The 27,311-nt window shown below is 40.8% G+C and overlaps 3 protein-coding genes and 1 long non-coding RNA gene across 7 annotated transcripts in view; 3 read left to right on the plus strand and 1 right to left on the minus strand.

Moving 5' to 3' along the window:
• Positions 1-20,356, plus strand: LOC139111495 (transmembrane protein 114). Of its 3 annotated transcripts, none has more exons than XM_070671818.1 (7): positions 1-1,008; positions 9,890-10,013; positions 14,792-14,902; positions 15,149-15,286; positions 15,427-15,524; positions 16,093-16,258; positions 18,674-20,356. In XM_070671818.1, the coding sequence occupies exons 1-7, from the start codon at positions 883-885 to the stop codon at positions 18,775-18,777; spliced, it is 867 nt and encodes a 288-aa protein (XP_070527919.1). In that variant the 5' UTR covers positions 1-882; the 3' UTR covers positions 18,778-20,356. The 3 variants fall into 3 exon arrangements, with proteins under 3 accessions (XP_070527919.1, XP_070527920.1, XP_070527918.1); XM_070671817.1 differs by lacking the exon at positions 16,093-16,258 and adding an exon at positions 16,402-16,567 and having other exon boundaries at positions 33-1,008; XM_070671819.1 differs by lacking the exons at positions 16,093-16,258; positions 18,674-20,356 and adding an exon at positions 15,632-16,079 and having other exon boundaries at positions 10-1,008.
• LOC139111498 (uncharacterized) overlaps positions 9,207-27,311 on the minus strand; it is a 20,889-nt gene continuing 2,784 nt past the window's right edge. The window contains exons 2-3 of the long non-coding RNA XR_011547219.1: positions 20,912-20,959; positions 9,207-9,370 (exon numbers count right to left, since the gene is read on the minus strand). This is a non-coding gene — a long non-coding RNA (uncharacterized lncRNA). The remainder of the gene's footprint in view (positions 9,371-20,911; positions 20,960-27,311) is intronic.
• LOC139111493 (glutaminyl-peptide cyclotransferase) lies at positions 21,288-23,797 on the plus strand. Its single transcript, XM_070671814.1, has 6 exons — positions 21,288-21,605; positions 21,799-21,942; positions 22,194-22,457; positions 22,534-22,692; positions 22,879-23,104; positions 23,183-23,797. Exons 1-6 carry the CDS (start codon positions 21,468-21,470, stop codon positions 23,332-23,334), a joined length of 1,083 nt encoding a protein of 360 aa, XP_070527915.1. The 5' UTR covers positions 21,288-21,467; the 3' UTR covers positions 23,335-23,797.
• L(2)gl (LLGL domain-containing protein l(2)gl) overlaps positions 24,461-27,311 on the plus strand; it is a 17,103-nt gene continuing 14,252 nt past the window's right edge. For both annotated transcript variants that reach the window (XM_070671796.1, XM_070671799.1), the window contains exon 1: positions 24,461-25,876. In XM_070671796.1, the coding sequence (XP_070527897.1) occupies positions 25,793-25,876 (84 nt within the window). In that variant the 5' untranslated portion in view covers positions 24,461-25,792. The remainder of the gene's footprint in view (positions 25,877-27,311) is intronic.

Below are 27,311 nucleotides of genomic sequence, written 5' to 3' on the forward strand. Positions count from 1 at the left end.
GGGAAGACGAGAAATTCTATAAAAGGTCAAATGAAGCGACTACGACCGAATCTTTAACGACTCGTAAGACACTCGAGAGGAGTATAATCTGGAAGATTTCGATTTCCGTGGCAATATCTAGCGACGTCTAACGTCGTAATCGCTGCTGTAGGATTTCACCCTCGAGGATTTTTGCCAAGGACGAGCACCTTTTTTTTTTTCTCATGCCAGGTGCAATCGCGTCAACGAAGTCGCGCATAGTTGCGCGTTGAGCACCGCTGCAGGTAAAACACAGGTAATATACCTGAGGCTACGAGAGTCCATCCCCACCTGGGATCCGGTTCTCTCTCCTTGCTCTCCATCTCCTGCTGGCTTTTCCTTCGAGCTTCGAGGCGACTCGGACTCGGAGAGTGCTCGGACGTGCCGTTACCAGTTAGTCTGTTAGTATCGTTGCTGTTGCGATAGGAACGCGGTGGTGGTGATGTGCATCGCGACGTAACGCGCATCCTGAAGGACGACGAAGATATCGCGCAGACCACCCGCCCCCCCCACCCCTCACCTCCAATTCCTTTTTTTTTCGCATACCCCGGTGGTCCCGCGGGATTCGAGAGCGAGAGAAAGAGAAAGAGAAAGAGAGAGAGAGAGAGAGAGAGTCGCGCGTTCTCCAAAAACCACCGACGCGTGGTCCAGCCCTTTTTCGCGACACAGCCTCTTTTTCGTGCGCGCTGATGCCCATATGCACGTTTGGTAGCAGTAACCATCACGTAATCGCGGTGAGTGCCAGGTGAAGCTAACGGAAAGGAAAGAGAGAAGGAGATACCGAGGACATTCAACGACCAAGCGAAGAGAAAGAAGGAAGGGAGAGGGAAGAAAGATAAAGGAAGAGAGAGATAAAATACCAAGATGCCGTGCTCCGCGGTGACGCTGTCCCTCGCTACCATAACCGGTATAATCGCCACTGCCCTCCTGGCGATCGCCTTCTCCACGGACAACTGGCTCTACACCGAGGTCAAGCGCGCTCAGATCCAGGTTCGTATCCCGATCTTCTATACCGAGAGGAGCGACCGAGATGACGCGTGCTTGCACGGTACTACGTGACGAGAGAGAGATACGAAAGTTCGGAAAGAGTGGGAGCGCGTCGTCGCGCCCGCACTTTGTCATTTTTATTTAGAAAAGGCTGTCCAAGGAAAAATCAAACCTTCAAAGCTGTACTTAATTAATTACGTAAATATTAAATACATCGATTAGACGCAACATTAATTAATATGTTAATCAAGTTAACGACGACATATGCTGGGATATGCAACCAAAAATTTTGCCCGATAGAAACGGAGTACAGGGTGCAAACTACGATTGCTATTAATAGCACCCAATGTGTCAATTTTAACGTATGCTCGCAAAAGTGACCTTAAATATACATATACGTATAATAGAAATATTCGAATAAAAAAATAAAAAAATAATAAAAATGCGCGCTCCTGCCTGCAATATGTTTGGACAAAAATCTAGACAAATTAATTCGACATTTCATTAAATTTCGAGCACAATGGCTTCAGTAAGACATATTAAAAAATTACAAATGCGTCACTTAAAATGTTCCGTCATTGATATTTTTACTTTGAAAGCACCTTTCGTTCCTTCGTTTTTTGGAACGACTTTTCTCGCGGTCTTGTAATATATTTCCGCATTCCAAATCGGAGACGCGTCGTTGCATACGGGCAACGCAACTGTAACCGATTTCTCTGTAGCCAGCGTTCGACAAACGACTCTACGTATTCGTTTTTTATCATCATATTTTTGCCGCTTTATCAGCATTTAAAATGGATGTACGAGCTCGAGAGAAAGGTTTTTCTAATTCCGGGACTGATTCACAAAAAGAGGTGCAAATACGATACGAAAACACTTTGTCGAATTCTCACGTCGGAAGAAGGATCTTGACGACAAGTAAATTAAAAGGCCCGTTTCCTTCGTGAAATATTTTACGTGGGTTTCGAGGAATATTTTATGAAAACGCGCATCACAATGGAAATTGTTCAGTCGTCCTGCAAGAAACGTCGCGCGACAATCTAAAGTATCGGGAGAGAAAAAAAAAAAATTAAAGTGCGCGGATTGTGAAAGCGTGAGATCTGACGATGGACGTCGCGAAATGTCGGCGGTATCGTTGAAGCTAATTCAGTTTGGTGCTCGTCTCGCCATTCTCGGTCTACTCTCTCTCTCATTCCTCATAGAAATTCCGACGAAATTGCTGGTACGCCGAACAGCAGCTTTAAACCGAGCGATCGCTTATGAAAATGGACATCTTCCCGACCGAAGTTGGATCGCATCCGGATCTCGTTACCGGCAGCCGAAGCTGTCATCAGCCGGCCGTGCTCGCGAATCTAATTTCTTATAACTAACTCCCTCCGTTATTCATAAGGATGCAAGTAACGCCGCGAAGAAACTCGATTACGGCGGCTCTCCCTCCCTATTTTCGTAGATAACGACAATTTCAGCTCGCGCAGCGACACGTAATTCTATTGCATTAATGAACACAATTTCCGATGTCGTTATAATCCCATTTCCGAGCATACGCAGGTATCCACTAATATACAATGTGAGTCCGCCGCGATTCATTATAGTAATTCCCGTACTTACGTATTATCGCTATTATTATATCATTTTTTCTAAATAATCCATTTAAAACTATAAACTATATTTAGAATAAATGTATTAAAGGTACTCGCAATCAATCTAATTACTTTTATCACTCGAAAACATTTTCTCGAATTAACTCGTCATTTTGTATTAAGTAGTGAATTAATTCATATGGCTTTGTTCGCTTTTAGAAGTAAGCACGCTTCTAAAGATTAGAAAGGTAAGAAATCGTTTCAGGGAAATTTTCACGCTTGTCTAAAGACGAATAGATCAAGTATGTCTTATGAAAACATGCTGGGATAATTTGCTTTTTCGACACGTTAATAGTTTATAGAAAGTAAAGCTTAAAAAATTATTTTGCGCGACGGATTTCTAGTTAAAAATTAAAATACGATTGTCGCGGGCGAATAATTTAAGACGGGGGTGGATAAGAGGTAACTACTAATCGACGCCAAGTTATATTGCAGGTGGTGGCGAGATTGCGCACGTAATCTACGTTAAAAGCTCCGAGAAAAATTTTTCCGCGAGGAGGCAAAGAAGTAGGAAGTAGAACTTCCCGCGAACTTCCGCCGTCCTTCTCGTGGGTGAACGTACGGGTCGAAGGTCAAGTTTACCCTCTAGGGTCGTTGAAAGTCGGACGTTGTTCTCACGAGCTCCTCTTCGTAGAATCGAAAAGATGTCAGCGGCATTTAAACACGCCGAGCATCAGTGAGAAATACTAGTTTAAAGCCTTCATTTAATTTTTTTTTTTTTAACAAAAAAACTTGAATCAATTCCAACAGATCTTTTACAATATCAAAGTCAATCTGAGATCTACGTTATTTAAATGGGGAAATCGACCTATTGTCTTTTTTAAATTAAATAGAAATATAAAACCAACAAACGACTTCAAAAGCACTTTAAAGCATTTAATCGATACAATTGATCGTAAATCGACGAAGCACTTTAAAGCATCTAATTGACGCAATTGATCATAAATCGACTATTAAAGTCATTGAAATAAATGTAATTGTGTTTACGTTCAAACCAAAGTGTCTAAGTTTCCTCATTTGCACCTTCGAGCGATCTTTCGACGATGTTCTTTAAAGAGAAAGAGGGTTTTTTAATTTTCTTCTCAAATAATTCCGGTTTAGACCCTTTCGGGAATAAATTCTTTTTTTTTCGGCGACGTAAATTTTAATTCCGACTCGAGAGACTTTTTAATAGGATATCTCGTATGATTAATCAATCCGTTGGCGGTGAGAATTGCGTCACGACTCGACGGAAAACGCAAGTGCTCGACGCAAGCGAAATATCCCGACGTTGACGTAATTTCTAACGCGACGTAAAAATCATATTTCCTGCGTGCGTAAGAATGGGAATTATTAAATGACAGGGACGTGCGGATGCCTTACGCGTCATTCAGCATGTAGGTGGCGAGTATCCGTTGAACGTGCCTATGATAAAAAAAAAGAAAAAAAAAAGAAAAAAAAAAAACCTATTATCGTATTTGACCCTAGTCCTGACGTTCGTTATTACTTCGAGAGGAGGACTCGTCGCCGATTAAATCCGATTATCTCGTCGTTAGCGGAATCTCATTTCGCGAATATCCCGTTCCTCCTTTGCGCTTTTCTCTTTCTCTCATCGTCCCGTGCCTTTGGAACACGATCGACATTCCGAGCCGCGCCCATTCTCAGCGCGTTGACTCGACGAGTTTTGCTCGGCGCGGTGCACCGATCGCGCGGCCAACGCGGTATGTCTTTTTGCGCGATTATCGACAAACGAGCTTCCATCCGATCGCGCGATTTTCGCTCAAGCTCTTTCTAAGTGAACAAATTCACGTAGATGAACGATTTCGCGCGCGACAGGACCTGTCCACGTTTCAATCCTCGTCGTCGATTCTATTTTCACGAGGTGATTAAATTTCAGATTAATCCTGATAAAATTTTCACGCGAAACGATAATTTTGAGATCGTTTGGTCATACATAAATCTACTTCCCTACGTGGATGCGTGCACGGCGCGCGGCGTGACGCTCTGTTATTTTCTTTTGCGCGTCGGACAGCCGCGTGATTCCCGGAGCCAGGCAGAAACCGGCCTCCTCGCTCGGGTGACGAGGAGGTGTCGGCGGAGCCGTCCTCGGCGTACAGTTATGTCGAGTAGGCGCGAGCGGACGCGTGCTTCTCCGATACATCCTCAGGATGCATGCACGCGAAATGATAATTCCGCGTCTACCTTTCCGCGAGACGGCCAGGACGCGACCTCGCCGAGTCCGAGTGCACGACTGCACGCGAGGCAGCCGTCGATTAACGGGAAGATCTCGCGCGCGGCAAGTATAATCCCCGGCATCAACGAAACTCGACGACAACCGACGTTAAAGACTGCGATTTTCCGAAGAACGATTCTCGACGAGGCCGGATAACGACCGCCTTAACGGCTTCCTGTCCGCGACCCCGGAAAATAAATTATCCTATATTATTCTTATCTTACGCACTCGGAAAATATTGCGAGGAAAGTGAAATTGGCTTTGGCGACCTCGGCGCTTCTTCGTAATATTTAAAAGTAGAAACCAAAGAGGCATTTCGAAGGCAGGCCGCTAATCGATAGAACCAGTATTCAAGAATTTTAATTGATTTAATTGAATTCTTTCTTCCGCTCCCCCTCCGATCGCAAGCTGCGTGATATGCATATAAAAAAACCGGCTTTGCACGAATTGGATGCGTATCGAATTGCCGCGTTTGGGCCACCGGGCAAACTCGACGAGTCCGAACGACGTATGCTTTTTAAATCTCGCGTGCGCGAGATATTGCGTTTTCCTCGGTTTTTATACGAATTCAGTGCTGCCTAGAATTGCTACGCGGTAATTTTCACTTGGCCGCTTCCGCTTTAATAATGAATTACTCGCGTGTTTACGCGGCGGGGGTGTATTAGTCTACCGACCAGAATACTCTGGTTGCGTTGCACGGGCTGATTGCATCGTTCGCGTATCCCCGTTTGTTTCGTCGGCGTTCGCTTAGTACTCGCGAGCGCACGGTAGCGCGTTACGTGGCGTTATATCTACGTATACATATAAATGTATATTCATCAAGTGTAGTCGCTGTACTTTCATTTGAGAGCCGCGGTGACGTGGCCCGGCGAACTGGGCCTGCAAGAGCGAAGGAATGCGCGCACCTGAATTCGCCTTGTTAGAGACAAACGGTGAAACAGTTTTCACGAATAATATCGAAGAACGCGAGGAAACTCGCTCTTGCGAAAAAAAAAAAAACTCGACGTTATAAACTAAAAACAGATCTCCGCGAATGCGGCTGTATTGAGTGAAAAAAAAAAGTTTAAAATTATGAAAATTAATGAGATACACGAAATCGCGTTACGTTAGCTGTTTCGTAAACGACATGATTTCTTAACGAAGAAGCGAGACGCGACCGTATCGATAAGCTAGGGGGCCAATTGTTGAAATTTCTTGGTTACTTTACTCATCGGTATACTGCTTTTCTTTCTTTTTTTTTTTTTTTTTTTTTTTTTCATAATTAAAGACATATGATGATATATTACTCGTCAGGAAGTGTTGGAACATATTCAGTTTTAAGAAAAATATTACGGATCGTGAACATGAAGAGCTCGTCGAGATTAAAGAACAACGTTGCAATTAATTTTTTTTTTTCTTTTTTTTTTTAAGACGAGTGACGTAACGCAGCTACGTTTCACGCGTATACGTCCTGTCGAAACTCGTCAATGAGAAGATGTCTATCTTCGGGCCTTAACAACGTGTCTTTTGTCGCAAACGCTACGCATATATTCCATTACTTTTTCCTTTTCGATACAATGTTTCGCGAGGTAATTATTTTAATCGCTTTATTACGCCATGTAAATTTTCTCTCGACATCTCGAGAAAAGCGTTTGGCTTTTATCGCAATCAGATAACGACGTGTTACGCGAATTTATGTAAGATAATAGATGTAGAGAGCAGAAATGTTTCGGTCAATATATGTATAATAGCGGTCGATCGCATTCAGCAGAGACAGGTTGTGTAAAAATTATATTAGACGGTATTCGTGCCGTGCAAGTACGCGAAATCGCATTTGCCAACGAACAATCAAATCGCATCGTTTCCGTGACGGATTAATGCGAGAAGATTCTTCGATGCATCCGAAAATGAGGATAAATTATATACCGATTGTTATTCAAATCGAAGCGATGCCTGCGCAATCCCGCGACCGTTCGCGATCGGCCTCTTCAAAGTAATCAGCGGCGAATTATTGAGATTCAGTGAAAAATTGTGTAATCGTGAATCTCGGAGTCGGAAAAGCGACACGATCGGCCAGCGAGCTGACCAGTCAACGACGAATGAAAAATTCAAATGAAAGTTGCCGTGCGCGGTCTGTCAACTAAAAATCTCGCTGCTCGCGAACGAGCGGTAAGGTGAACGGGTCTCCCCCTTTTTGAACGCGAATCCGCAACCGAACAGAAACTCTCCGACAATTTACGCCAACGTCGACAAACAATTTGCGCCGATCTGGTCCTGGAAACGAGGACGAGAACAGGGCAGGACAGGACAGGTTTAGTGAAAGCTATCCTCTGTCCATTTCCGCGAGCGTGTGCAAATGTTTTGCATAATCGTTTCTAACTGTTGCAATAATTAGCATGGTTCCCCCCAGTGAACAAAATGACACGCGAATAAGACCAGCTGTAACGCTACGTTAAAATATCACTGCACTTGAAAGTACGTTTAAGAGATTCGCGCTGACGCTTGCGAGATCAGCGGAGATTTTGCGAAATAAATAAATAAATCCTCGATAAAATGTTTCTCGAGGAATGCACATATAATGCTCTTTATTCGATAATATAATTATCTCCGTTGAGTCCTACGGCAAATTTTCCTTTCCATGTCAAAGAAATCAACCGGGCTCGACGATATTTCCCGCGCTTGAGGCGAGTAATGGCGAAATAACAACGTGAAAGCAGAATGGCGTGGCCTAGACGAGTCCGGGATTTATTCGAGTCCTCCTTTCTTCCTTTTCTCGCAAACTACGAGCGACGATAATTCCGCGTAAACGATATGTACCGCCACGAAAGGATTCACGTGCTGCATTTTTAGAAAACATCTGCTACTCGCAGAAACTTTCGTACGAGAAACACGTTCTCTTTAAGCAACTATATTTTATTAAAAAAAAAAAAAAAAAAGATTTTACTTTTTTCGATTTTTAACATTCGACAATAGAGCGATAGAATTGCGTTACTTTTATTTATATTACGTGCAAAGTTACTTGATCCGCGTGGAGGAATCTAATGAAACTGTCCTGGCGAATGTTCACCTTGTGCGTTCTTTTGAGAGAATGCTACTTGGAACTTGGAACGTATGGGTGTTGACCAAGGTTGAATTAAACCTTGCATCAGCATAGCGTACGTCACGCTCGTACGATTATCGGTTGGTAATCGAGGAAGAACGTAGGCCGTGGAATTTTAGAGACCCCATCGGTCGTCACAATGTTGATACGCAACGAACATGTTTCTACCTTCTGTACAAAGACACGCGCCCGTCGCGTAATCGCTTCGCCAAGCGATTAATAAAGCTTGTTTGAATCGACATCTTTCTTCGCGATCATTGTGAAATAAAGCGTGCGTTAATTATTTTAATTAAAAGACGAATAAACCGTTTTGTCACATCATAAATCGTGCCAATAAATATATCGCCTCTAACGTTTGATAATTTAATTAATTTTTCTGGCAAAAAAAATTTATTAAATTTAATAATTCAGAAAGATATATACTTAATTTAAGATTTAAGGAAATAAAAACGGTTGATGCGAAACTAAACCGATCGACTCTCTCGTCTCGAGATGGGTTAAACTAGTCGCTCAGAGACCGCACATGATATTCTTGGAAACAAGTGGAGTGTTTAAAGAAACACTTTTGCAGAACAATTTTATCAGCGCGCGGCGGACAACGGATCGAGCGAAATACCTCGTGGGAAGCGACTCGTACGTGCAAAGGAAAACGAGCACGCGTGTTTTCGTCGTCGACACGCGTCGCGATTCATGCGTTAAGATTTCCCGCGTGCTATAGGACAGCGCAATATATCATTACACTTTCTACCAGACATTAAAATCGGGAAATCGAAGACGGACTTTCTAGAAAATAGATCCGATACCTACTCGTCGTGGACGAGTTCCGAATCCGCGAGATTGTCAGCGGCGAGCGACGCCTACCGTGCGATCTGATTATCTGATATTACGTTAAATTTCCTAAACCTAGAGGATGCGCGCGAGGTCTGGGAAATTCAATAGGCATCCTCGAGCAATGCAAGTACGGAACTTGCCGCGAGACACGCACGAGTAAACGCTCTCTAGGACTCTCATGGGCTAACCATGCACATCGGCGGACTCTTCGCAGAATATCGATGCCTTAATGCGACGTGAAATAAAACGAACGTCGTTTTCTCTACTCGTAATTTCATCCATTAGCTATTCTTTAACGCAACTGCGAAACTCGCGCGAAGCGTCACTCTAACAGCTTGTACAAATTTCTGTATTGACTAATCGATTTAATATACACGTATTATAAGTTGAAATATTTGTATAAAATTTTAACCCACCCAAATTTTTGTAACAACTAGAAGAAACCATGCACACGCTTCGCGTGCGACGTTATGATTGAGTTTTATCTATTTATGGACGACGACATGTTATCGGTTCAAGAGACCCGATTACAAATTAAGAAAAAAAAAAAATCATGCGACTTACCGATGTCTGCATTCAGCGAAGTTGAAGTTCTGCCGGTGACTGTAACATAAAATGAAAAATATTAATGTAGACATGACGATATTATCAGTTAATAAATTTAATTAAAAAAATTAAATTAAAAAATTATATTGCAGACGTTTAAATCTAATAAGATAAAATAATAAAAAAAATTTAATCAAAAATCTAAACCATTACTCTTAAGAGATAGTTTCGCAACCTAATAAACTTGACAATAAAATCCTGAGAAGACGCAGTCCCTCGCAATCTCTTTCATTAAAAACGCGAGAAGGAGAGACTCTGACAGATGTTCCGTAGTAGGAACGGCGGTATTCTTACTTTCTAACCATAATAACATTTTCGCGAAAGGAAGAGCGTGTATACTTGATCTGCATTCGAAAACGCACGTCCGGTAGCTCTCTCCGTTAAGGCAAATTATTCACCGCGCGACTTTGTTCTTGCCCTTTCACTTCATCATCGTTAATAAAGCGCGGTGCGACTTTCTTTGAATATTTAGCACTCGGCATTTAATTATCAATGACGTTTTTCTTTCTGTTGCAGCAATATGCGAGCAAGCATCCCGAGCAGAGCCATTTAGTGGAGCAGATGAACTCCAAGTACTATTATTACACGAGAACTCAGGGTCTATTTAGGATATGCTATCCCAAAGAGAGGCCACCAACAGGTAAGATTTTTAGGCGTTTAATAAACATTAACGATAAACCATTTGCACGCTTTAATTAAAAGAATTTTATATTCGCGATCGAAATTCGATAATTTTAACGTTTAAAATTCTCCCAAAGCTCATTGATCAACGAGACACCCTTTACGCGGCCTTTAAGAAACTTTCTACGTTACGATCTCGTAATGTCGTAGGTTATCCGATCCCACGTAATAGGTTAACAGTTTACAATCAGCCGCTCAGACGCGCACAATCTTTGGAGAAAGGTGTATTTTCACCCGAGAGCTTCTACGGCGATGTATCGCGGCGCTTTCTCATCCCGGGATTCATCACCGTGCAATAGCTGAGCGTTATCTTCTCATATGAGAAGTATCAACGTAGCATATCGTACAAATACTACACTTTCTTTCTTATATATTGAGGAGCAAATACCATAAAAAAAAAAAAAATTTTTTAAGCGTTTGCTTTGTAGTTTAAACGCTTAAATATCTTTATATTTGCTAATTATTAACGACGTTGCGGCAAAAATGTGTCAACGAACCTGGGATCTTTGCGAATGTTATTTTAAACGAAATATTTCGAACGTAATGTCAGAAATACGGAGTTTTGTCTTCAATCGACCTGCGCCAAGTTTTTGCATCGGTATCGATCGCGAGAATCTCCGTCTTAAATTACTCGATGCACGATAAGACTTGCTGGAGCTCAAAGACTTGTGGTTATTTTTTTTCTTTTTTTTTTTTTTTGATACGCACATCGTAAGTGGACCGTTGCGACCGCGGTCGTTGCGAAATAGACGACGTGCCGATCGATCGGTCGATCGCGTTAACGTCTTGGAAACACAATCCGCGTTCGAGCATACAGATGGCTGCGAGTAAAGAGGCCAAAGTTTCATCGAAAGCTGACTACGTATAAATATAAATTAATTTTTCGTATATATAGTAATTAAAAATCTCCTTTTTTGGAGATTATTTCTTAAGATTTGTATGCTTAGGGCTGCAGACACGAGTTTAAACGTTCTGGAATTGTAAGATACGAAAGAGAATATATGATAGAATGTCGCTATTATTATATTAATACATATATAGAGATTAATTCAGGGTTTGAAAATGCGGCATTTAAACCCGGAATAAAGGCACGCGTGTTACGCATGAGGATGTGATCAAACCTCGACTCTTCGGGTGTAATTTCGCATCGTATGTAATGCTCTATGGCTCGGAACGCCTTTCCAATTAGAAACTTTCTACGTAATGACGTATGATGTATGTCATATAATGTTTCACGAGGTGTCGCGTATTTTTAGAGAATCAAGTGGAAATGCCCGACAATGCGTTTACGTCTCCGCAGTCAATCTAACCAATTAAGATTAAAATACGTAACAGCAGTGATATGTAAATGCAGTAATACGTAATCAAATGATGATACGCGATTTGAAATTGCAGACTCGAGGTAATTAAATCCGTAATCAACGCAATTAACCTGATTATCGTAATAATCTTATAATGGCCACGACGTTCATCGCAGGAAGTTTGTGCCGATTAAGTAAATTCCGATACAAATCTAGGTCAGGAGGTATAAATTAATTAAAATTGATTTGTTCAAGGATCACTTCCTCCGACGTTCGTTAAATTTAATCAGAAATCGATTCGCCACATTCTTTGCTATTTGAATTTTATTTTTAAATATAAAAGTACAATTAAAATCAACTAACGTTGAATAATTTCCATCTTAAAAAAGTCGTGTTGGATCGAATCGACTTTTGCGTGCTTAAAAAATGACGCAATGTCCATTTCACGATGTAATAATCAAAGATTACTATGCAAACGTCAGCGTCATGAACGTGCGTGGCGTACGATCGAATTGTGTCGCATCGGTTCTCAATACGGCGATTAAGTGATTAAAAAAGAAGGGAAAGATACAACGTGCGAGTATACTAGCAGGTTTGTACGCGCTACAGGTGATTCTAGTTCTCCCGGAAGTTTCAGGTTGCGCATTCTTCGAACGGGAAGGGAAAACGCTACGAAGTGAAAACGGCTAGCCGTGTGGATGCGGGCCTACGTCCTCATATAAAATCTATTGTTATTTGTACAATAGCGGACTGTCGTAGGGAGAACGAGAGGGAGTAGCGGTTAGTGGGTAGTTGGTAAAATTCTGAGATAAAGCGAGGAAAGTATGCCGACGTCACGTGTTGCTTCGACGAGATTTCTCGAGATGCAATCGATTAAAAAATGAATGAAGCAATTATTAAAACTAGGTCTTTCGACGCGCTTGAATAAGATTTACGTACACACGAATTAAAGGTCGCGTTCATAGACAGATTATGATAAAGGTAATTTAATATGCGAGCGATATAATGAACCTGATATCATTAACGAGCAATTATAGAAATTAAAAAAAAAAAAAAAAAAAAAAAAGAAATTTTAGTCGACCCTGGGATCAACGATCGAGTTTGGGTGATCTGATTCGAATAAAATCAGGACAGGTGGACGCTGAAAGTAACGGAGACAATATTTTCTCGCCGGATTTCCTCGCCAAGAAAAATACGCTCGTGCCACCCCGGAACGTGTACCTGTTCGGCAGGTACCGTGAGACAGAGACCAGAAGAAACGGTAAGGAAAGGCGAGCATATCGAGGGCGGATCGGTGAGAATCGATTCTATCGGGCAATTCGCGGTTGTTTGCTCGAATAGCGAAGAAATCACCGGGCGAGAGTTCGTTCTCGTCGCTCGACTGGAAAACAATCGAAATGAACGATGTCCCGCCCGTGTAACGTGGTACCGTTCGCCGAGGACGACCTTATGGGTTTCGTCGTACCGTTTTCTTCCGGTCATCCGCTTCCGGTGGCATCGATTTATTATTAATCGGGGTGATTGCGTCGGGAAAAAAGTCTAAGCAAATCTGCGATCGCTAACAAACGTTGAGGAAGAAATTAAAGAATGCAAAATAAAAAAAAAAAAAGAAGGAAATGAATAATATCTCCTGAATAACGTTTCGTTGTAAAATTTTTATAGAATGACCTCGCGGCCGATGTTAACGCCGAAAATTGAGGCCAACGCGTGCGGTTGCGAGTGCATACGTGAAAAATTCAAAGAAACCAGTCAACGACCGGTCCGGCTACTTTTATCTACCTCCGCGACGATGAAAAGTACGCGGGAGGATCGACCGCGGTCGCTCGGTATCGCCACCGTCGCCGACGACTCCTCTTCCGGAATAGCGAGGAGTGTAACGCGTGTACAGTTAGGCGCGAGTCAACGATCTTGGCATGACGCCTTGTTTCGTTTAGGCGAAACTAGATTCGAAGAGGGTCGAGGAAATGGCCGCTGTGGTACCGTCGTCCGTCTTCTGAATCTCAACTATCTCGAACGGTACATCTCTCCCTACGTGTTGTGACTGCCCGTGAAATACGGCCCTCATCCGGAAAAACTTACTTCCGGTACCAAAATATTGCGTGAATTAATAAGATAAATTTTGCATATTTTATGCACATACAAATGTACTAGATGTTTTAAAAGGGGAGAAAATAAAAAACTTAACAGACATTAATAGTCTGGAAGATTCTTAAAAATACAGGACGTTTTGCGTTTCAAATAAGAAACGGTACGTTTATTAACTGACTGAAAGATGTGAGCAAAATTATAATCATTAAAAAAAAAAAGGAAAAAAAAAAGAAAGTTAAATCACTCAAAAACTTATTATTGTTATTTCGTTCCATTTCTTACATCGAGTTTTTTTTTTCAACGAAAGACTTTCACTCAGAGAGAACTAAAGAACGGAGCAAAAACGGATAATTGATTGTTGAAAGAGAAAGACGAGACGAATTTATAGTTGTAAAAAAAAAATATCTATTATTTAAGTTAAAATAATTGAAAAATTTTTATTTTAAGTCCTCGGGCTAAATTTCAAAAATTTATTCTCATTAAAAGATTACGTCCTATCTGAATAATTGCTAATTAAAGTTGTAGTTCGCAGAGGGTTTTTCGCGGCAATGTCCCTGTAACGTCTCGGTTCGTTAAACGAGACACGCGTTCGCCGGGAGAAGAGTTAGTCGCGAAAGCGCGATTGTTGTACGTACAACTTTTTCCTAAGTGCCAAAGGTGGCAAAAGTTTTGTGGATTAGGATTGGTACCGACGACGAGGGAGTACCGTTGCAAAAGAGCCGAAAGCCGCGACCGAGCGAGCGTGAGTCGATGCTGCGGAGCGCGAGATACACGCGAGGTAAAAGCGTACACACTTTGCGCCCGGCGTATTCTGCATTCTGGGTCGCGTGCTTCTCGAGGCGCGCACTCGCTTGACGCGATCGGGGCTGTGGGATCACGAAGCGTTGATAAATCCCAGTAGTGAATTCCCTGCGCGAAAACACGAAGATATATCCAGCGGACGTATCTCCGCCTTCCGCCGCGCGTATACAATCAAACAATAAAAAAACGTGACGAGCATCGACCGCTCATTTCATACGATGTGACGAAAGATCCCTAAGAGACGTGTTATCGTATCCTTAAAATATTCCGCGTATGCAGAAATTCTCAGCATATCTGCGAAATATGCGTATTTACGAAAGAAGTTGCGAAATAAAACCACAAGTCTCAGGCCGAGAAAGAAAAATATCTTATATATCGAATTGCCCAATTTCTAACCGAGTAATTAATTTTATTCTTTTGTGATTTAATAACGTAATGTAAATCACAATTCGTTTTCAATGGAGAGATTTTTCTTTAATGTAACATTTCTTTAATAAATGGTACGAATTATAACGTAAGTCATGACTTTTTCATTTTGTGATTGCAGTCGAGACTTATTTGAGTCCCGTAGAGACGCATTGCATGAATATTGATTATTTCATTCCCGATGAAGAAAATCAAACGAGAGGCTTCTCCGACGATGCAATGGCACGATTACGTAAGTATTATATGTATATGTGTATATTTAAAAAAATATCTTTTATCGCAACAACGGAAAATTTACATCCCTTTCCTGATGAAAATAAATTATTTATAATTTCCGTAATCTCCAAAAAAAAAAAAAGAATTTAATTAAATGTTTAGTCGTAATAAAAATTTCACCGATATAAAAATAGAAGACGCAAATTTTCCTAAGCATGCACGAGTGATACGATGGATTTAAATTCGTTATTATTTGTTACAGATATGGGGAGATCCGTGATAGCGTTATTTATGGTCGGGTTTCTCGCGATATTTTCGGCATTTTGGACGGGAGTGGTTGGCTGTTGGAGAAGATCACCAGGAAATATCACGGCTACTGCAATTCTTATGCTATTTGCCTGTTAGTACATCTCTTAAGATATACATATATTGATTACCGATTTTGGTTATCGAATAAAATTAATTAAGTTGATAAAAGCTCTGGAAATTTTTTTATGTATGTATGTATGCACGTATGTATTATATTAATTTATTACGCAGGCCTCCTGAGTGCTGGCGGTATGGGTCTTTGGCATGGCGTGGAGTATTATGAAAAAGAGAAAATCGTCGGAGAGGAATATTATCAGCAATGGAGCAACGTAAGTATTCAATTTTACCTTTCTCTGAGATTCTATTAACGATATAACCAAAGTGTTTTATAAAACGTTAAAATATTATCGTTGACTGTTGCATCGATCGCATCAAGGATGAAGAATCTACATGGTACGTTTCCTCAAATTGTTTAAATTTGGTTCCATTTCAATTCTCTGAGTTATCACCGAGTATTAATTACACGATTATTTAAATATTAACTGTGCTCAATCAATTTCTGTTCCGTATTATTGTGAAACGAAATAAAATTAAAAAATTCCTTTATCCGAATATTAGTTTGTAGAAGAAAAAGTTTGATTCTCAGTGCAAAATTTTACACAGTCAGACACGCTTTCTCGTGCATGGAATTAAAAGAAAATTTTTAACGATATAATTGAAACCAAATTACATGTATGTACATATATCGTACAGAATAATAACTGTAATTGATATAACGGATTGAACTTGCGTGACAAAGATTCTTTCAGGTAACCGATCTCGCATCGAGACGGGACAGAGTGGGGATCAAGGTGGAGTAACCGCAGGCAGCAGATTTTAATGAAACTTTACCCGTAGGTTTTAAGAGACAACGCGGCGCAATGGTACGACTGGTCGTTTTATCTCGCCTGGCTGGGGGTGGCTACGTGTCTGGGTACGATGACGCTGTTTCTGATCGCGGCATCCTGCCTGAGAAGGGAGCGTGCTCGCGAGCAGGCCCAGAACGTTCAGTACATCATGCCAGGTGACACGATAACCACGAAAATGACCGTACTAACTAGCTCCGTATCTCTTTTTGTATGTTTACGCCCGGCGCTGCGCGGTCTCGGCTCGGCACGGCACGACACGGCACGGCACGACATGGCACGCGGGGACAAAACTGTCTAGGTCCTGAAGGACAACTCGCTAATCTCGTACGACTGGTCGTACGTGGTCGCTTGGGTCGGCGTCGGTTGGTCGTTGGTCAGCGCGATCTTGTTTAGCGCCGCGGCGATTTGCTTGAGGGGCGAGAGAATGCGCGAGGAGGCGATGAACATGCAGTACCTCATGCCTGGTACATACCTTTAACACCTTTTGCTTTCGACTACACGGACACGGGAATATTCGACCGGGGCGCTACTTGGCGATTACGTTAATTAGCTCTCATTTTGCAGTAGCAATTAGTAACGATACCGTTTAAAAAGTTTAATCAAACGTCGAGAACTGGTTCTCGGACATTTTTCTAGTTCCAATTAACGTTGCAACGGAGATCGTAATCTTTCTCAAAAGAAATCGCCAATACGAAAACGCTCCGTCGAATTCCACGTGCTCCGGATGTTCTACTAACTTTACTTTACGATTATCGGGCTAGATCGCGAGGAACGCGTTCCTTGATACGAGGATAACGATCATCTATCTCGTCATTATACTAACTGGATCCGCTCAAAGAAGAAGCGTCAACACGGAAGCAAACGATGTCATTAAACAGTTATTTACAGTCCTACTTACTTTTTGTAAATATCTCGTAACGAGTTATGCGGTTTACTTGGAACGCTTCCGTGTTAATGCATAACGATTATTATTGGCCCTATTATTTTACATTATTTACAGAAATAGTAAAAATAATAATAACCTGCATTATTTCAGGATTTAGCTTACTCGATACTCGGTATAGTATACCACTGTAGGGAGTGGTTGTAATATATGTTTAAAATTGAAAAAAGTTTTTGTCAACTAATTGAATGGTGGGACATACAATACGTAAAACAAGGTTAATCCGATTGCTTATTTATAACACCAATTATAAACCGAAAGACTCAATAATAATTATAATAATCGACTCCCAATAATAACGCCTTGTACATAAAAAAAAAAAAAAAATTTCTATTAAGTAATGTAATATTATAATTATATTGCCAAGAGAACTTACAATTAGCAGGGTGTCAGAAATATTAATTCTTGCTGTGACTTTGTAAATGCGAAAAACGGGACCACGTAAACGCTAATTCGATAAATATTAATCTGAAATCGCCGTAGGAAAATTTCACATTTAATTTTTATTTAAAATTATCTCTTAACTAAACTGACCGGAGGAGAAGCCGCGTGGAAAATTACTGGTTTGCCTACTATTTAAATATGCCTTTTACCTTCGCGATATCTTAATATTGCCAAGGCCGCATTTTTGTTGAAATTAAATTTAAAAAAAAAACCCGAGTATATTCGAAACGTGTGTATTCTCGAACAATGGTTGCGTTTCGTTGCCGATAATTAATAGAAATAAAAGCAATCGCGGATCGATCGTAAGCAACGGGATTTAGTTGAATCGATTATCAAATTGCTATGATGAAAAAAGCGCAAAGGGAACGGGTAATATTTATTTTCGCGGACTTTTACTTGTTCACCTCACGCTCTGTTTCCGCTATGGATCGGAGTATACTGTCACGCTCTAATCCTGAAGGAAACTTTCTAGCTCTCCTCTCCTTCGGATGATCGACCGGTTTGCAAAATTATATATTATCGTAGAAATACGATATACTTTAGAATTTTTAGACGAAATACGTAACGTATCCCTATGTTTTTTACAGTCTTTTATAAAAAAAGTTAATCAGTTAATTTTAATAAGCTTTAATAACTTAAAAAAAAATTTTTTTTCTCTCTTTTCTCATACGAAATATAATATTGTTTAGATATAATCTGTGAAATGTGGTTTTCGGTCACAGTTTGTCGTTACGAGTAATTTTAGAAAATTAGTCACGCGGAAATAAACTTCGGTCAGATAATAATACTTTTCTTCCAGTAAAAGAACGGAAAAACCAGTGATATCTAGAAGTAAACGTTCGAAAGCGACATACTTGCCTAATTTTCCATTCCGTATACGCATACACCCACCCACCGACTCTTCCTGCAAAAGAATTTCCGTATTTGCCTTACCCGCGTATTTGTCGACAGCGGAATTTAATTAATACGCTAGACGAAAAAGAAATGCGTCGCGTTTTTTTTTTTTTCTGGATTAATCGGATGGTCTTGTGTCAAATTAACTAATTGAAAACAAATTTATAACAACTAACCGTAGCAAATTAGATCGTATCGTTATTTAATTGTAAGATTTCTATTAATTACCTCATTTATTCGTTATCAGAGAAGTGCAAATAAAATCTAATTTCTATTTTAATTTTTTCAGTGTATCCACAGAAACAGCAGTACGCTTATGCCGGATATCCGGCACCGGCAACATACCCGGGGCCGTATTATCACGGTTCCCAGTACGGACCCTACAACTACTGAAGAAACTCACAATCAGCCGGTCGGCATCGATGGAAAGAAAATATTCCAAGCGCCTCGGCGCTTATCGCTAACATTGAAAAATCGCGTCACTTTGGCAGAACGAGGACGAAAAAATAATTCCACACGGTATTCAACAAATTCAAGATCGACAGGGTGATCGCGCTTCGTAACGCAAAGAATCGATCGCGTACTATTGTTCCTGCCCCGGATATAAATCTATTTGTATCCGCAATTTAAAAGATTCGTCGCTCTGTATATTACGCGAGATTTGTCAAAATAAGAGTTCTTTTCTTCCCGCGATAGACCGATCGTTTGACCCGATCCGACCGAAAGCAAGAACCTAGGCAGCACGAAAGTCCAAAAGGCGTCCGAGAGAAGTTCGAAAAAAGTCTCGCAAAAAAAAACGAGCGAATTATATTTTTGGACTTTTGCATCGTGTTGTTTTGGACGTTCGCGTTGCCCGGAAAACTCGACTTGCGCGAGACGGTTGCTCAACAATACGCGTACTTACTTTAGCAGCGAGATTATTTGTAATTTTTTTCAGTTCGACAAATAAGATATCGATTATCCTTTACGCATTTTTTTTCTCGCGCCGGCTGATCGCAAAGACTTATTCCACGTCGTTTTCAACGTACTTGAACGAGATCGGTTTCGCTCAAGTTTCTCGAATCATTAACGAAAGTTACACCGACGATTCGTTTGCGGTCCTCGTAAAAAGAAAGGACTCGATGGGAGATATCTCTCCCAATTGTCGGGCGATCATCGCCATCGTCTCGACGAAACTCGGTGAAAACAGTCGTGAGTCGTTATCAATTACAATTGATTCGGTCGATTACGTTGATCGAAATTAAATCCGTCGAGCTTGGCTCGCGTTGACGCGTCCCGCCGCGTTGTTCATTTAACGCAATTAAAACTCTAGCTTTTTTCTCAAAGAGAGAACTGTCGTCGAGTCACGCGAGCAAAGTGAAAATCAACACGATTGTTACATTCGTCAACGCTCTCGCTTTCTTGGTAGTACCAAATATTAAATGAATATCTCAATTATATACATAAAGAGCACCGCAATTTTGCGACGATATTAATTTACGCTACGCCGCAAGCCTGGGATCAATATCTTGGAATTTAATCAACGATAGATTTCAGTTGGAACTATCGACGGACATGTGATTAGAATATAAAAATGACTTGAAGAAAATCGATAATTATATTATACGTATACATACATATTTGATTTCTTCGAGTTACTTTATACATAAATGTTAATTGAATTTCCAGTATAAATCTATCCGGCTAACGAGTACCCGAGACTCAATTAATTAAATGAAAAATTAAAAAAAGTCGACGATATTTATTTGCCAGATATACTATATTAATCTAATTGTAAGTAAAGTTTATTTAATATATGGTGCCACCAGGATTGTTACGCGATTACGATTCGCATAGTTCTTTTGATAATGTTGATTTTTGTAAGATTCATGACATCGATATCTCTATGTAAGATGTTTAGGAAGTAACGAAAAATATTTCCATTATTTTATATATAATATTTTTGCAACAAATAAACTAAATTGGAACTGTTCTCTTTTCCTCTCTTTCTCTCTTTCTTCTCTCTTTATATATTTTAATTCTACGTGCAACAAATTATTTTACACAAATATAAAATATACACACATACATACATATCTTAAGATTTTTTTCTTTCTTTTTTAATTTATCTCTTTTCGTAGCTTACTTTTTATTTGCTCCTTAAACGAGCAACCAACGATATTTTGTAAGAGAATTTAAACTATGTCATTGATTATTATAAAATAAAGAATTTTAAATGTAATTAAATTAAATTAAATATATAGTTATGTAATTGCGTGACAAAGTAAATAAGATTTAAGAATGGACAAGTATGAAAGGATTAAAGTAGAAAATAAAATTAGTAATTTTTTTTGTTTTTAAGATTTTAGGTAATTCTTTTAAAGTAGTCGCGTTAAATTGAATCGAATTACGCATTAAGACTATATTATATGGCTTTATATATTTAGTTATTTTACATGTATATTAATATTATTTCTGTCGAGTTCTACGATCCGTAATGCTGATACTTATATCGTAACGCTGACGTAAAAAAATATTTCTCACTTACCGATTCGATGCGTAGCGACGGAGTTACAGCGATGCAGCTACGACGACACTGTAACATAAAAATAAAACAAAAATTAGAAACATGTTTAGAGTAATATCTATTGTTAAAAAAAAAAAAAAGTATGTGACTTAAATTAAATTTTCAATTAAAAATAAAACAATAAAAAATAACGTTATTTATTATTTAAATAAAATTCGGCATTACGTGACAATTTTATCTATCATCTGACATCTCGGAAAAATAATTCAATCAAATAAATGCTTAACACGGTCGGCAGTGCAGCGCAACAGCTGTTTCTGCGTACAATCAAACGCAACGCGATAACCACGCCGCACGCCGCAGCCGTTTCTCTTGGCAAAATGGCAGAGTCGGCAAGTTTGTCCAATATTTCGACGACAATCTATTGCGCATTCGCGAGGATAATTTCCCCAACGCGTTGTCCCGTCTGGAAGCGAGACAGACGTACGGTGTACGGACTACGCGGGCACGTCGATAAGAGAAAGGAAGGAAAGATGACTAGCTTAGCTACGAAGAACGGAGCTCTCGTCTTTTTTACATGGCGATATTCGCGACATCAGTCGACGCGTGGCCGCCTCAGAGTACGGATATGATCGCGCTATGCGTCTTTTTCTTCATCGCGTCGTTGCATGCGGCCGAGCAAGACTTGCGGGAGATCCCACTCGCAAGAGAAAAAGTACGTTCTCAAACGCGTCGACGAATGCTACCCCGTTTCTCTCGTTAAATCTTTATTTTCTCGTGGAAGAGGAGAGCCTCCCCTCGTAATAATTTTCATCGCCTGTCCTCGCTTTTGTTGGTTTATCGTTATATTCTATCTATCCCCGAGGTACATCTTTTAATGAGTGTCATTATTGTTACATGATTTCCAGTACCATCACGCGCCTAACTCATTGACAAACGAACAAATCGTCACGCTGTCCGGTCTCACAAACATTTCTCACATGAACGAGCTCTTGGATAACATATGCGTGGTGCGAATCGTGGGGACTCCCGAGCATGCAAGAGTAAAAAAGGTAAGACGCAAACGGGGTAAACCAATTAAATTTAATAAACTCCTAATTTCAGATACTCGAACCTACATATATGAATATTAAAATAAGCACTGAGTATTATTTATAACATTATTCATCTTACAATAGGTATCTATAATCTTATTTCAAGTAAAAAGGTCTGCTTAGGAAAAACGTGACGATAATTGTTCTGATGCTATAACATTGTCGCAGGATCTGATCCATTGTTAATAACAAATGCCCTTCTTTTTCAGTACATCAAGAAATCATTAAGAAATCTCAATTGGACAGTAGAGTCGGATGTATTTCAAGCAGACACACCTATATTTGGCAAATTGGAATTTGAAAACATCATAGCGAAATTAAATCCTAATGCAAAAAGATATCTGGCATTGGCTTGCCATTATGATTCAAAGTATACAAGAGAGAAAAATTTTATTGGAGCCACAGACAGTGCCGTGCCTTGTGCTCAAATGATTAACTTGGCAACTGTCATGAGGAATTATTTAACGAAACAAGTAGGTGCAGACTTATATCGCGAGCGAATTTAATAGTTGAATATCTAAATTAAAGTGGAGATCTATATTTTTTCAGGAAGACGTCAGCTTGATGCTTATTTTCTTTGATGGGGAAGAAGCGTTTGAGGAATGGGGTCCAAACGATTCAATTTATGGTGCTAAACACTTGGCTAAGCAGTGGTATAATAAAAAAACTGCTTACGTCGGGGGAAGTTTCTCCGAATTAGATAGAATTGTACGTACATTTTATAATTTTTATTATTTCTATTACATCTACGTTGATTACATTATCAACGTAGATGTAATAGAAGTGATAACAATTATAAAAATAATGTCAGCCTCGTGATATTACTATTAAAATCATAAAATTCATTTCTATAATATATTAATATTTTTTCAAGCTATACAATTTTTTTTACAGGACATGTTGATTCTCCTAGACTTATTAGGTGCGCCAGATCCAAATTTTTACAATTACTTTAAAACCACTGAGAAATGGTACTCTTTCCTGGCTAGTATCGAAAAGAAATTGGCTCAGATGAGAAAATTCGAATCTTATTCGTACGGTAGACCAGAACAAAGGTATTTTCAACCATATTCATTCGAAGCGCAAATCGAAGACGACCACATTCCCTTTTTAAGAAGAAGTAAGTGTCGATAAATTATTCGCGAAAATTATTTCGCACCTTAATCTTATAAATAAAACTGTATTTTCTATTTTTTAGGCGTACCTATTTTGCATTTAATACCGACCCCGTTTCCACCCTTCTGGCATAAATCTGGGGACAATCGACACAACATTGACTTGAAAACTACAGAAAACCTTAACAAGATACTCAGAGTATTTGTCGCTTCTTACTTACATTTGTCGGTCTAACGAAATCAAGACGTGTGCTACCTATACATTTTGGAGAGATAATTAATGACTGTGCTTCATCGTCAATCCTAACATTTTTACGATATATACAACAGAAATCTAAAATTTATAACGATGCTTACAGTAATACGTAACACATACGTAATGCAGGACTATATGTGTCTATTGAAACAAGTAAGAAATTGCAGATTGAGATTCAGAAAGGATTTTTTATATTGACTCGTATCGACGCTTTTTTGAATCTATAGATATTCTCCATTTGAAAAGGAACCGTGATATATTAATAATTTTGTATTATATATGTAATTATTAATTTAATGTATGGACCCAGACGTATAAAATTATATGTACATTCTATTAGATAAGATAAATTTTATGTATTTTTGTATAAATCAACAGATCTAATACTACCTGTATATATTATAAAAATATGCGAAAAAGTGCAATATATTTTTATTTGATACGTTTTTGAACTTGTTTTAAAATAATCTAATTAATATTAGAAATTGCAAAATTAATAATTAACTCGATTGATATTATTTATTCGATGACGAATAGAATAATTCACACAAGATAAATTATGTGTCTTAAAAAACTGGCATTAAAACATTGTGCAAACAGAATTTAATGTATATATAAAATTAATCTACGACATCGAATGCACGATTCGGGCATCGTCTCGCACGAAATGTTACTTAAAACGCGTTACGTGACGTGTGACGTCCTGTTACCTACATGCTCGGAATGAACACGGCACCGAGGATGCGTTTCCGTGCCGGTCTGTGCCATACGTAAAATGTTGAAATTGAACGACGCTTTATTTAAAATATATTCTTGCCTATTTTAAATTTGAGACAAACTTAATTTTTGGAGGAGAGAAATGATTAAGGAATCGTTAATATTAAAACGTTGCAACAATTCGCGGGGGAGAGATTTGCAGAATCACGACATGTACATACGCTACAAGGCAAGATATGGCATTTGCTTCGGCGATGGCGATTAACGTACGTAATCTTGGCGTGCGTCGAACCTTACGCAAAGTGCGGATGCAAAAATTGCGAAGCGCCGGTCATTAAAGACGAGAGAGGGAATCGAAAAAGGAGGGGAAGTCACATACGCCAGTCGTCGTTGCCGCTCGTTGCTCGCCACAGCAAATATCATATCTACCTTTCAATGTACAAGAATTCCTTTCCCTGTATGCATAAACGTTCGGGACGCAACGAGCAGATCGATCGTAACGATTATGAAAAGGTAATAAGACTCGGTAAAAATAATGAAGGCGCGACGGTATGCGAGGAAAGTGGCGATTACCTACCGGAATTATGAGTGATCGTCAGGTCAGGTTTTCGTCGCTCGGGTGTAGGATTGAGATGAAGGAGTCGGAGAATCCCGTGGACCGCGGCAAGGTAGCGGAAAGGTAGAAACGGATAGGAACGTGAACACGTAATGGCGGCTCGACTTGGATCGAGGTCATCTTCATCGTTCGTTTCGTCTTAGTTCGATTGCGTTCGTCGCCGGGCAGGCGAGGGCATCCGAGCGCGGCCGAGCGCAGCCGAGAGAATGCGCTCGAACGTGGCGGAAAACTGCTTCTCCACTCTGGTTACTGGTTAGACCGACTACGGTGGGAAAGTCGACGCTGCGATCCTCCACCGACACGAGAGGGAGAGACGCGGCAGCGAGCGACGTGGAGTGATCGCGCGCGCGCGCGAGACTTTATTCGTGCGTGTGTGTAGAGTTCGCGAGGATGTGTGCGAGTGCGTGAGTGCGCGCTTCGATGGTCTTACGCCGCGTAACCGTCGCACGTTTTTTGCACGGCGCATCGCGATACCAGGGGCGCCGCCCCGTCGCATTCGGCACCCCGTGATCCCGGAGCGTCCCGCGCCGCGGCCGGAAGCCCCACGAGACGCGGATTCGCGAACGGTGATAGCCCCGCGAGTCGGGAATCGTCGGCTGACACATCGCCGATCCTCTCGAGCGCGACGAGGTCCGCTGGTGTCGTAAACGAGTAGCGCGCGAGCGCACCCTCGAAGGAAGGAGCGAGAGAGAGAGAGAGAAAGCGGTGGGCGCGACGAGACCGGACGCGGCTGGATAATACCGAAAGAGACAAGGGACACTGACGTGCGCGGGCGGTGTTATATCGAAGTGAAGCTGAAGCGCGCGGGCGCGGACGCGGACGCGAAGCGCGCGCGTTTACCTTCGCAGCTGTGGATCGGTCAGTAAATAACGCGGCGTTCTCACCAGCGCGCGACGTTCATTCAAGAATGCGTTAATTACACGCGGCCGGCGGTTAACGTGCGTGCGTGTCGGTACCTGCGTGTGACGTGCGACCAGCGATACCTTCGCGTGGTAGTGCTCTCGGTAGAAGAAGAAAGAGAACGAGAGAAAGGAGGAAAGAAAGACAGAGAGAGAGAGAGAGAGCGAAAAGACGTACAACGCCAAGAGCTAACGGCGATTCGAGATGCTCAAGTTCATCAGGGGGAAGGGCCAGCAGCCCACGGCCGAGCGGCAGAAGTTGCAGAAGGACCTCTTCGCTTTTCGAAAGGTGAGTGAAAGCGAACGCGAACGCGAACGAAAGAGAGAGAGAGAGAAAGACTAGACGGTTCTCGCCCACACCCAGCGCGAATGGCCACAGAAACGAACGTTGGCGTTGCTAGGCCAATCTGCTTAAAATTGTTTAACTCGATCACTCGGCGAAGGAAAAAAAGAGAGAATTCGAAAGAGAGAGAAACGGAGAGGCTTCGAGTGAATCACTTGGCAAGATTTTCGTGCCTTTTTCGGAAAAACGTATCGTATCGTTTTACTAATCTTATCGGAGCACGTGGATTCGTCCGAGATACATGTTACTTGTCAAGAAATTATTTTCGAGTCAAGAAAATTTGACGTAACAATTTTTTATTTTCTTTCGCGGTATTGAATTTTATTTTGCACCGTCGTTAATAGATAATTACAGTTATTTAACTCGAACGAGTTTGCGATTGTCGTATCGCGTGGAACTTTGCGCAAGCATTAACGTTTTCCCAACGCGCGTTTAGTAAAACGTGATTCCGGAGGTCTATAAAGGAGGAAGGATCTCGCTCTTCTTCAACGACTGAATATATCAACGTCGCGAAAAGTTTCCAGCCGACGGAAACTGTGCGCCGCGCCGCGCGCCGGCGAGTCTCTTCGTTGTAGACAGGTTTAAGCGATTCGTTTCGCCGCGCCGGGTGTATCGAGTTACCGTCTGTACCAATGTTATCTTTTTATCCGTCTGGGTCTCCTCTTTTCCCTGTTCGTTGCCCGTGCACACGCCGAAGCACAGTTTATTTACTCCTCCGCGACTGTGGCGATAATAATTTTCAAGAGCACGCAACCGAAGGAAGAAAAATGCACGCTGTCGTTTTTTTTTTTTGCGCGATCGATCCAAATACCTGACCCCCCTTCGACCGTGATTGTCTTATTTAAAACTCAATTTCATGCATATTTTGCGATTAACTGAATCCTTAACAGGTGAAGCACGAGGCAAAAGCACGAGTGCATTTACGAAACGCCACGGACAAAAGTATTCGCGCTCGTCCAAGTTTATAAATTTTGCGTTATTTATTAATAATGCGAGCAGATCTCGATGCACCGATCGTAAACCTTCTTCTGCGGACGCGACGGGACCACTTCAAACGCCACGGCGGCGTCACGTTAATATCTGACGTATCAAGAATGTGTTTTCTTACAATTAGAAAATGCCATAAATTTCCCGTTACAAGAACGCGACTTTTGAAAGGCGTCGAGAAAAGAACGATCACGATTGTTTTGAGCTACAAAATAATGTGCGCTGCACATTTTTCTTTTGACATCGCGGTGGAGGAAACAAATGGACAGCTCATTTAGTTGTGCATACGAGGAATTTGCTTCTCCATTTATTGTTGGCGCGCTACTTGCGCAAAAAAATAATTAAAAGAATTAACAATCGAACGATTGTTACTTAACAAGTTGCTTCAACAATA

This window comes from Cardiocondyla obscurior, linkage group LG24 (assembly GCF_019399895.1).
Source record: "Cardiocondyla obscurior isolate alpha-2009 linkage group LG24, Cobs3.1, whole genome shotgun sequence".
NCBI lineage: Eukaryota > Metazoa > Arthropoda > Insecta > Hymenoptera > Formicidae > Cardiocondyla > Cardiocondyla obscurior.

Coding starts and splice junctions, on each gene's coding strand:
- LOC139111493 (XM_070671814.1), top strand. CDS start 21,468: ATGGCGATATTCGCGACATCAGTCGACGCGTGGCCGCCTCAGAGTACG. Junction 21,606..21,798: donor TCCCACTCGCAAGAGAAAAA/GTACGTTCTCAA, acceptor CATGATTTCCAG/TACCATCACGCGCCTAACTC. Junction 22,693..22,878: donor TCTCCGAATTAGATAGAATT/GTACGTACATTT, acceptor TTTTTTTTACAG/GACATGTTGATTCTCCTAGA.
- LOC139111495 (XM_070671818.1), top strand. CDS start 883: ATGCCGTGCTCCGCGGTGACGCTGTCCCTCGCTACCATAACCGGTATA. Junction 15,525..16,092: donor ATTATCAGCAATGGAGCAAC/GTAAGTATTCAA, acceptor CTTTACCCGTAG/GTTTTAAGAGACAACGCGGC. Junction 16,259..18,673: donor CGTTCAGTACATCATGCCAG/GTGACACGATAA, acceptor TAATTTTTTCAG/TGTATCCACAGAAACAGCAG.